The sequence below is a fragment of the Oryza brachyantha genome, chromosome 3 (genome assembly GCF_000231095.2).
Source record: "Oryza brachyantha chromosome 3, ObraRS2, whole genome shotgun sequence".
NCBI lineage: Eukaryota > Viridiplantae > Streptophyta > Magnoliopsida > Poales > Poaceae > Oryza > Oryza brachyantha.
In genome coordinates this window covers 2,668,877-2,680,196 of record NC_023165.2, presented here as the reverse complement: position 1 = coordinate 2,680,196, position 11,320 = coordinate 2,668,877, and the positions used below count along the sequence as shown (strand labels likewise).

The following is an 11,320-nucleotide window of genomic DNA, read 5'->3' as shown; positions in this document are numbered from 1 at the left end:
TACTAGTAGGCTTCCAACGATGCTGGTTAAATGCTACTCCTATATACTTGCTGTGAAGCATTTAGCACCAGTTTCTGGCGATCATATGCTTGGCACCTTTTTTTTTTTTTTGTGAGGGATCATTGGTTGCTTTTCTGGAAAAAAAACACCTATAGATTTAGCAAGCTCTATATCACGGAAGACGTACGAAGAGAGACAGTTTTGTAATTATTTTTTTTCTTCTTGCTGTTGGAATGGAGTGATGAGAGTATTGTAAAAGGGGGATACGTACGCACGTACTACGTACTGCTAGCCTTTGGGCTTTGATGGGCATGCTCGTGTCGCCACGAGCTGTGGGCCATATTCCAAGGTTTTGTCAATGATGGTCACTTGATGCGTTTATCAAGGCTGGGGCCCATCTGGAGGAGAGTAGCTTTTGCCAGCAAACAAAAATGGTGGATGCAGAGGCTGCAGGCTGCAGGGATGGAGAGAGAGAAAGAGAGGCGTGGGAGTGGGACAAAAGGGTGGAATGGCAGCAGCAGAGAGATTGAGAGAGGGTGCAAACTGTAAAGAGGAAGACAGAGGGGAGAGACTTATTAGAGAGAGAGAGATGCATCGTGCATTCATGCATGAACTCGTCGGGTTCAATGGAATACTTGTGGATGGACTAAGATGAGTCTCACTCACATCAAAGAGGCTTTGGAGTTGTCCTCCTCCGTGTACATCCCTATCAATGGAGGCTTTCAGGCAAATGGCACGAGGGGAGGAAGGATGCATGTATGTTTCTCACTTCATTTCTCAGAGAGAGTGTGAGAGAGACAATAATACTGAGATAGCAAAGCTTTAGTTGTGGAAGAGTTCCCACACACACAGCCACTTAGCTGCTCTATGATTTTCTTGCTCTGCCTTGACCTTCGGTGTTGGCCCTGTTACCGTTAGAGGGAAGGGAAGAGAGAGAAGGCAGGCGGCTGCAAAGCTGAAAAGCTAAAGACAAACAAGGACACTTTGGCCAAAGCATGAAACATAGATCCTGTTTTGACTGCCTTCACAGTTTGTATGGACTATGGACGCCTTGCCATTTCTCCATTTCGGTTTCAGCAATTAGTTGCGCCATAGAGTGTTGTACATTAGTACTTAGGGGTGTGGGGTGCTTAGTTCTCTAGCTAAAATAAGTTCTGCTATGCTATGCTATGTGCTTAGGATTTTATGTGGTCCTACTTGTACTTTACCTATTTTTGCCGGTTTCATATTTCTTTCTTGTACCCTGACTCGTACTTTCCATGCATGCAATATATTTCCTCTTCAAATGGGCCAGACTACAATTTATCAGCAGGTTATCAGACGTAAAATTATTGTCTGTGCAAAGTACTAGCTTAGTAGGTGTTCAGTTTGGCATTTCTGAAGTATGTTCAGAATTCTATAACCACTCCAAAGATGCATTTCCATATGATGCAGCTATCTTCTAAATGATTCTGGAAGCTGTGATGAGAGAATGAATCTTTACAGAGTAGTGCCCATTTTCTGAACAAGTAGATGCCTCGACTATCAAGAAGGGCAGACACAGCCACACATGGATGCCCTTTTCTGGAGATTTGGGGAGAGCATGCATGTCCAAGATGGCCTTTATAGCTAATCTAGACCCTGAAACCTGCTTTGCTCTGCCATTAGCCTGACTGCCTGGCAGATGTATTTTATGAAACCAGTCATTCCAAGCTTAATTCCCCTTGTGATCCTCTAATTAGACTAACATAAGTGCTCTCTTGTGTTGCTTCAAAGATTGAACACAAGGCTCTATGAGGTTTTCAAACATTATTAGTGTGTTGAGAGGGTCCACCAACCAGTGAAACAGCTTGCAGGATAGTATTTCCCCATGCCATATTCTTGGTCAAGTGTGCTCTCAATTCAAGAAGATTGGCCTTGTCTTGGGGGAGGGGGCAAATGGGCACGACAACTAGCCAAGGATGTACTTTTTGATTTACTACTAAACCTAGGCACCGGTCTAATCTCAAAGATTGAGCCAGTATTGCTGTTTATTTTCACTAGTGATCATTCTGAAGCTAACCATCTTTCTCACCCGCTCGTGCAATCTCTTCTATGAAGATGGGTCCCGCGAACTAAATGCCCAGTAGGATCAGCTTAGCCTACAGTAACATTGGTATATACCGCTCCACTGTATATATTATACTACATTGTACTTGTACATATGAATCTAGCGTGTGCACAATTGTTAAAGGCAAAGTGTGTAGCTTGGCCATGATTGGGCAGTAGTGCAGTATCTGAATTGAGTTATTTAAGTCATTATCAACATGAACTTGGAGCAGGGATCGATAAAAAATCTGCTCCTATTCAGGTTAACTTTCTCTGAGCTGCCATGCGTCCATGGGAATTTTTGGGATAAACTTAGCAGAAAGGATGGGGCTTTGCACGACTTTTGACGGAGATAACCCCGGTCGTGATCTCTTGGTTCCAGGATTATGATGCTAATTGTTAATTATTGGCTGGCTTCAGAGTTCAGACGGATTGGCCAGTTCTGGCAAGAACTCTACATTTGTTCCTGCCATCTGAGCAAATGATCATTGGAAGTCGACTTCACGTGATTGGCACACAGGTTATATTTTTCTTTCCCTAACCTAAAGCTTGTCATGCTGATCTTTTTCCCTGATGTTTTTGATGGTTTATTTCCTTGAACATGCACATGGAAAAAAAAAACTCGCAAGAATTTTTGGATTGTAAATTCTGGATATGCCATGACCATGAAGAGAAATACAGGTTTCCTACTTGATCTAACAATACATTCTGGACCCAGGGAACTTAAAGAGCCCACTTGAAAGTGTTCATGGATGATGGGTGATGAATGGAATTGAGTTTATGACAATCATTCGAGGATGCAAACTAATGAAATATTAAAATGTTGATAAACCGATTTTTAGAAGTTATCTAAGAAATGCTGAGGAAGAAAGTTTTCTAAAAAAACACACCGTCCAAAAGTTTATAAAGTGTGTCCAAGATAATCCGGAATCAGATAATCTATACTCCTATAAATATTTTTGGTGCCACCACCATCAACTCCCTGTTTTTATTTATTCTTTGTTTTATAAAAGAAAAAATAATTGTGGATCACACATGTCAACCACTTACCTGTTATGAGAAGGAAAATACCATCAGACTATATGCTCACATATCAATAACAAATATAAGTAGCAATTAAAAGATGATACATGTAAAAAAATGTTAATGATATTTTTTTACTCCATCCGTTTCACGATATAAGACTTTCTAATTTTGTCTAGATTCGTATGGATGCTAATGAATCAATTGATGAATTTAGACAAGGCTAGAAAGTCTTAACGGAGATATTAATAAAATCTTGTTGCAACGCACGGACAGTATGCTAGGTTATAAAAAACCAACAATCTTCCTCTTAGTACGCGGACACCAAATTTGCACACAAGATTCTAGGCTCAGTTATTACTGCCCCCTTTCAATAAAGTGGTACTTCGATCAGTTAATTTACCTAATTACATCTTAAAAGAGAGGAAAAAAAATCAGTGCAATGGTAGCTGCAGAAATTTTACTGCATGGAAACCATCTGACAAAGTGACAGGTGGTGAGCAGCGGACGAAGAAAGAACCCAGATGCATTAGACCACATAACTCCAGGGCAACAACCGAACCTGGTCAGTCAAAACTGTCATCAGAGGAATCAACCTGTCTGTTTTATTGCAACCTGTATCTGTTTTATTGCTGAGATCAGCTATTATTTCCATGTCTGTACTGAGATCTCACAGTCCGTTCACGTCCTTTGGAATAGGCTGCAGCTGCAGCTGACTTGTTACCCAGAAAGGTGGTATGAGCGTACCACGAGCATAAAACAATCTAGCAATAAAAGTCGCCAGATAATGACAGATAACACTATAGCCTGTAGTGCTAGCATTTCTGCAGTAGGTGTGTGATTTTTGCATCAGGAGGGTGTACTTTATTTAGCTCCTTTTCTTTTGATCTTGATCAAGATTCAGTCAGTCAGCATTCAGTCTCTAATCTCTATGGTTTTAAAGAAGGAAGGCAGTATCAAAAGAGAAACTACACTTTCTTTTTTTTCTCTTTTACCAATAAGCTATGTTCTTGATTCTTGAACACATCAAAAGCAACCAAGAAAACAAAAGGAGTAGCTAGATGGGGGAAAATAAATGACTGAATTGCTTGTTGGACTGTAGGTGCAGTGCAGACACCCAATGAAAAATCTAGGAGGTAGGAACCAATGTGCAACCTCTTGCATCCAGATTCCAGCATCGCCTTCGAAAGGCATGCGTGGCGTGCCCAAGTACCCACGCGACAAGAGTCCCCTCCTCCCAACATCTCTGAAGCTGTCAGCTCCACTCCAAGTAGCCTCCTGGTAACTGCACTTGCCAATTTTCATATCTGAATATCTGATGAAGTATGCTTTGAGCTAACAACTTCAATCGCCTCTCTCTTTTCTCATTTGAACTGATTCTGTTCTAAAATATAAATACTTTTAAGGTGAGCATGAGTATTTAGTACGCGAGAATAATTGAAGAAAGTTTGTGATTGGTTGAGAAGATAATGTAGAAAGAAATAAATAAATAAAGAATGTTTGGGATTGGTTGAGATGATAAGTTAGGTGGAGAAATAAATACATTTTGGAGCAAATGGTTGGCCGTAGAAATAACTTCATTTTTTAGCAGAGGGATTAATTAATACTTCTTGCATATTATAAGTCATTTTGAGTTTGTTTTAATTCGATCTCTTTAAATTTGATTAAGTTTATACCGTCATCCAAAACACCAAATTAGTTTCATTAAATCCACATTTAAATATATTTTTATAGTCTATTTATTTTATCCTAGAAATGTTGCTATATTTTTATAAACTTGATTAAACTTAAAGATATTTAATTCAGGACAAACCTAAATTAACTTATAATATAATATGCTGAACACTAATTGTATGATCAATGATATTAGTAGCAGTAGCACATCTGCTTTAATTTTTATAACCTAGCTAAGAACAGTACTGCTAATTCAATTGGCAATATCTTTTGCATGCAGAAAGGTGTGCATTCCAGCTCAGATACATACATTCTCACCGCCGTACAGGAGCACAAAATCTAGCAGCAGCAGGCCGCCGAAGAGGCAACGACCAGTCCACCACATTGGAAGAGAAGAAACCCCCCCTAGAGCCACCGGTCTCCTCCTCTCCGATTTGGAGTACCAAAGCTTGTCAAAAGAAAGGAACAAGAGCAGCGAAAAAGAGCATGGAAGGGACAAAGAAAAACAAACAAATTAGGGGCCGTATAGCGTATCAGCAGCCACAGCCCAAAAACACAAGAAAAACGTCTTGGAAGGTAAAAAAGTGAGATCTCTCTGAACAAGTGAAACGCCCTCTCCTCCTTCCTGACTTTTTTTCTCTCTCTTTTTTTTTCTTTGGTTCCTCCTTCCCCAGCTTCTTTATCTGCTGCCTGAGTGGCCAATGGGATTGAAGTATCAAAGGAACAAGAGCACGGCAGTAGGAGTACACTGTTGCAAAGGTGTGCCACCATAATATACTCCTATACAGATGAAGCAGAACTCGAAATTCAGATGCAACTAAAAATGACAATTTTGAGTTGCATTTATACAGACACATTCTCTTTAAAATTCCAAGATTTTTTTCCCTTGAAGAAATCCAGTATTTTTGCACTAGGAGCTAGAGCTACATTGCACGGAATACCATGTCTTGAGGAGTAGCTCTTCACAAATTCACATGCATAAATACGGCAGTGCTTCTTCCCCCGAAGGGTACTACTGTGTCTATTTGCCCTCCTTCCTTGGTTTTGCAAGAGAAACGAAAAGCAGAGACTGACCATCCTAAGATTCCTCTACACTTTATTCTCTCCCATCCTCACACGTATTTCACCTCCAAAGACTGGGGTTTTTGAAGGAGAGACCTCCCTCTCGCCCTCACTCGTGCTGCCGCTCAGCTCAGCTCAGAGCCTCAGTTACATGCACACACACACACAAACACTCATCTTCCTCCAAGAAGCCGCAGGCTAGTAGTAGCATCACATTTGTTCTTCTCCCTTTGCTTCAGAAGCCAGCTAGAACATTAGTGTTACAAGGCTCTTTCCTCCAAAGAGAATCCAGATTTTGTTCTCATCCTCAATCCCTCTCATCTTCTTTCTATCTGTGTGCGTGTCTCTCTCTCTCTGTCATCCTCCTCCTCTTTCCATCAAATCACAATCTTTGTTTATAGAGAAACAAACAGTGGCCGGCCTCATTGTCTCTACCTCCTCCTTGGCCCCTACCTGCCATCAACTGCCCATTTTTGCTGCAACCAACAGTTTGTTTGGGCTGCATGAGTGTTCCCCTGAGAAACAATGAGAGATGGCAGCAACACCACCAAGAAGAGCAAGGTACGTCTTTCGTTCTTGGTCTCTTCCTGACCTCGCCTTCATTTCTGATAGTAAATGCCGTGCCTCCTTATTCTTCAATGTGTTGTATCTTTGATGTTGTCACAACCTGTAGCTGTCATGGTCCAAGAGCTTAGTGAGGAAGTGGTTCAACATCAGGAGCAAGGCCCATGACTTCCATGCCGATGATGTAGCTGCAATTGGGAGGAGAGGTGTGCATGCGTTTGGGTTCTGCGAGTGTGTGTTTGTGTCTGTGAGCCTGGTTGCTCCATCAGTGAGCTCGCCATGTCTCTCTTTCAGTCTTTCTTTGCCCTGTTTCTATCGACTCTCTTTTGCCACTTGTGAAAAGCACTCTCGTTTGCTGGTTTTATTATATTTGTTTTTGCAATTTGTTCGTACACCATTATTTGGAGTATTTCTCGCATTGATCGGGCTGTGTTCTGATTGCAGGAGGAGGTGATGATGAGTGGAGGGGAAGCAGCTTCACCAGGAGGGAACCAACCACAGTCAAGAAAAGCAGAACAGGTGAGCAAACTACCAAAGATTGAACATTTCCGTGCCTTTTGATCTTGGCTGTACCATTTCTCATTGCATTCGCCACTGCCATGAACTGCTTTCTCAGAGAGGTCTTCGAGAAAAAGTCATGAGCGATCAAGGCGCGGAAAGATCGACCTCGACGCCACCGAGGCCACCGTGACGTTAGACTATAGGTAAGCCTCTACACTCACAATGTTGGTGACACCCAATTCTCCCACATTTTGGCCTGCGCGTGATCCCTCTTGTTCTTGAAGTAGGATCTTTGTTGCCACATGGAATGTAGGTGGCCGATCACCCCCAAACAGCATGAGCCTCGAGGACTGGCTCCATGCTGCACCTCCTGCTGATATCTACGTCCTCGGGTACATGCTTTTGTTGATCATCTCCTCCATGTTCTTTGCATCTCTGAATTGGTGCAAGATATCACAGCCCCGTTAGTTTGATTACCGTGATAATTGCGATGTTATCGTGCCATTTAGGTTTCAAGAGATCGTCCCGTTGAATGCTGGCAATGTTCTTGGAACAGAGGACAATGGCCCGGCAAGGAAGTGGGTGTCACTGGTCAGAAGAACTCTGAACAACTTGCCGGGCACTAGTGGCAATGGTAGCTTCCGGACGCCATCTCCGGCGCCTGACCCGGTGGTGGAGATGGACGACGACTTTGAGGGGTTGTCGTCGAGGCAGAACAATGCATCCTTCTTCCACCGCCGGTCTTTCCAGGCCGGACTTAGCCGGAGCTTGAGGATGGAGGGTGACATTCTTGCACCCCAGCCTAGGCTGGAACGGCGGTACAGCGTCTGCGACCGAGCTATCTATGGTCGTCGGCCTAGTGACTACGAGACGACCTGCCGGTGGGGAGGCTCATCGGACGATGAGAACAACACTGGTGAATCACCAAGTACAGTTTATTCACCAATGTCGTACGGATACGGCAATGCATCATCTCTTGAAGAAAACCATAGACCGGCTGGTCATACTAGGTAATTTTTGAGCTTGAAATTTTTAAACCTTTTATGAGATCCAGTGGCTCATTTGAGGATAATATGATGTTCAGATATTGCTTGGTTGCAAGCAAGCAAATGGTGGGATTGTTTTTGATGATTTGGGCCCGGAAAGACATAAGAGATGACATTAGAAATCTGAAGGTATCTTGTGTTGGGAGAGGATTGATGGGCTACCTTGGAAATAAGGTAATTCATGGTGTTCCAATGTTGTGTATCAAGTGTTATTTTTTTTTTACTGTCTACCTTATATGGATTGATTGCAACCAATAAATCTTATTAGCTTAGGTATTCAACAGTAAAGGATTTGTTTTCCAGGGTTCGATTTCGATTAGCATGTCATTGCACCAAACAAGCTTCTGCTTCGTCTGCAGTCACCTGACATCAGGACAGAAGGATGGTGATGAGATGAGGAGGAATTCTGATGTGCTGGAAATCCTTAGAAAGACAAGTTTTCCAATGGTTTATGGACAGTATGAGCGTTCACCAGAAACTATCTTAGAGCATGAGTAAGCAACGAACCTTAGCACAAGCTCTTAATTTGTTCCATATTCATGTGTTGTAATTTTGAGGGCCCTTCTTGTGCCTTTTGCTGCAGCCGAATCATCTGGCTTGGGGACCTAAATTACAGAATCGCACTTTCCTACCGATCGGTGAAGGCCCTCGTGGAGATGCGCAATTGGAAAGCATTGCTTGAGAAAGATCAGGTGAGAATTTGTAAACCTTCTTGAGTACAGTATCGGAATGAGTGCGTGTGTGTAGCGTTGAACCCCTAGAAAGCAGTAAAATTCTTGTGGCACAGGCAATCAGGTGCTTTCTGTCTTGTCATTCTTTTACTTTATCATGTTACTAGATTTCTGATAGCTTGGCAAAAGCTGAGGAGCTGTTGTTTTGAGTTTGTAAAGAAAAGAAAAGAAAAGAAAAGGACACAATGTTTTCACTGTAAAAATGTTTATGAAATAATGTATAATCTCAAATATAGAAAAACTTGACACTTTCAGCTAAGGATTGAGCAAAGAGGTGGGCGAGTGTTTGTCGGTTGGAACGAGGGGAAAATATACTTCCCGCCAACATACAAATATTCGAATAATTCAGACAAGTATGCTGGGGATGACATGAACCAGAAGGAAAAGAAGAGAACTCCTGCATGGTATTTTGGCTATACATTATTGGTTTCAAATTTTTTTGCTGAGGTTTATACAGTAAGAGTAAATTTGGTGATCTTTTTGTGCAGGTGCGATCGCATATTATGGTATGGAAGGGGCCTTGGTCAATTGTCATATGTTCGAGGCGAATCTCGCTTTTCAGATCATCGGCCAGTTTACAGCGTCTTCAGCGCAGAAGTAGAATCAATCAATCATAGCAGAATCCAGAAGATGAGTTGTTCAAGCTCACAACTAGACATTGAAGAATTGCTGCCCTACTCATACGGATATACTGATATCAATCCATATGGATACACCGACCTAAATTTCTACTGAAAGGATTTGAGAACTTCGATCATCGTATGAATGTCTAGTCCTGCAGCTATTGATGAGGTGGTATGATTGGGAGAGTGAACTTAGTTCTAAACCGAAATGTCTGTGTTCCATAAATACTAATCTAAAAATTTCCAATAGCAGGCTGCATTGTTGATGAAGAGTAAAGGACTAAAAGTGGACAAGGTCGGATTTGAATTTAGCAGAATGCCATAACAGCACATTGATCTTCAGAAGTTCACCAAGCGCTTGCATGATGCACAAGATTTGATTCAATGGGACAAGGTACATGTGTGCTCAATCTCATGTTACAATATCTACATGACATATCACATATCTGGTGAAGGAGAGAGCTCTAACGAGCAATTTGTCATGTTCCTCGCCTTTTTCACAGCAGGTACTATGGACCATGTTTCTCTGAACTCTGAACAAAGTTACTACATGCTGCAACTAGTAGGGATGGTGTGACAAATTATTTAACTGACTCCAAAGAGAATAAGGAACCCAGATGAGCACTTACACAGCAAAGGAGAGGAACAACGGCAGATAGGACGATCATTCAATCATAAGTACAGCAGTCTTTGGCCACCAACAGCAAAGATACTACTGAGTACTGACAACAACGGCAAGCGTCCACCAGATTTTTTTTCTGTACATTGCTGGGCTTTTTTTTTTCTCTCCTTTTATTCCCTGTTTTTGGACTGTAACGAACAAGTAGCCATTTGCAGTTTTGCACAGTGCACTTCTCTCTGTGGGTGTTTTGAAAGCTGTAAGAAAGAGCTATGAATGCCTGCATTGTCCATATCATTTCCATGGATGGAAAAGGATGTATAGGCCATCATTGTCATGTTTTTGTTTTCATGAGCATTGTCTGATCAATTGAGCTGACAAAAAGGCTACCAGTCACATTTTCACCAGCCTTCATTCACTCTACAGGGCAAGATGTGTTATACTACTCTTATCCCTTCTCTTTTGCACACTTTGCACTGTTCTCCTGGCAGGAGCTGAGAAAATAAAAAGGCCAAGAAATTTGTGTTGCTGGGATCTGCAGAGACAGTGAGTAAAATCTTTTGTTTTTGTGTTTTGTTGTGACTTGTGTGTGAGTGCACGCGCACGCGCACGCGCTGATGAGGTCTACCATGGAATGATTTGCTGTTTCTTTTGCAGTGCACGATGCCCAGATCGAGTGCAACTCTGCATTGCTGCAAAAAAACACAAATGCTTCAGACCCAAATGGTTTCAGTTTAAAGCGACCATGCAGAGTCTGATTCAGTGGCATCAGTTGTCTGGGCACGCATGGTTGGCTGAACAAGATGCCAAGGTCCATTCATGTACACCAATAGTTTCGAGATGCTAGGTGATGATACCGAATCAGATACTGCTTCCTGAAGCAAATCATTTTCCACAAGAACAGGAGAGGAAGAGAAGAAGACTGATTAGCAAAGGTGAAGAAAAGCTATCAAATCTCTGAATCCTAACGGCCTAACCCAGTCTTTGAACAGGGAAAATGCAAAGTTCTAGGCTGCTTTAACCTTATTTTCAGCCGAAGAAACCGACCTTTTCACTTGACAGTGTTTCTTGTTTAACAGAAGAAGATTACCTAACCCTTGATGTGCCTCAAAAGGAGTGAGTTGGAGGAAATGACAGCCATCTTTCACCCCAGCTAGCTTCTTTTCTGTGGCCTGTGGGAGGCTAAAGAACTGTAAATTTTACCAAACCTATAAAACAGGGGTAGGTAGCATACATGTCTGTTAATCTGGCACATTTCCATGATCTGTCTTAGCTAGCACTTCAGTGAATATTTGTGCTGGCTAGGTGTGCTACTAGCATATGGGTGCCTGTGGCATGGAAGCTGTAAAGCCTGTAACAATTGGGTCCGGATCCTCTAGAATAATGCAGAGGAGCACTGTTTATGTGAGG

General features: G+C 42.1%; 1 protein-coding gene across 4 annotated transcripts; it reads left to right on the top strand.

The window, feature by feature from the left end:
- The first annotated feature begins 6,098 nt into the window (after positions 1–6,098).
- On the top strand, positions 6,099–10,309 carry LOC102714625 (type I inositol polyphosphate 5-phosphatase 4). Of its 4 annotated transcripts, none has more exons than XM_006649373.3 (13): positions 6,099–6,387; positions 6,500–6,596; positions 6,835–6,909; positions 7,007–7,094; positions 7,179–7,283; positions 7,401–7,901; positions 7,976–8,111; positions 8,241–8,431; positions 8,521–8,629; positions 8,924–9,072; positions 9,157–9,460; positions 9,545–9,685; positions 9,795–10,309. In XM_006649373.3, exons 1-11 carry the CDS (start codon positions 6,352–6,354, stop codon positions 9,401–9,403), a joined length of 1,734 nt encoding a protein of 577 aa, XP_006649436.1. In that variant the 5' UTR covers positions 6,099–6,351; the 3' UTR covers positions 9,404–9,460; positions 9,545–9,685; positions 9,795–10,309. The 4 variants fall into 4 exon arrangements, with proteins under 4 accessions (XP_006649436.1, XP_015690418.1, XP_015690417.1 ...); XM_015834932.2 differs by having other exon boundaries at positions 7,176–7,283; positions 9,798–10,309; XM_015834931.2 differs by having other exon boundaries at positions 7,176–7,283.
- Positions 10,310–11,320: the final 1,011 nt, after the last annotated feature.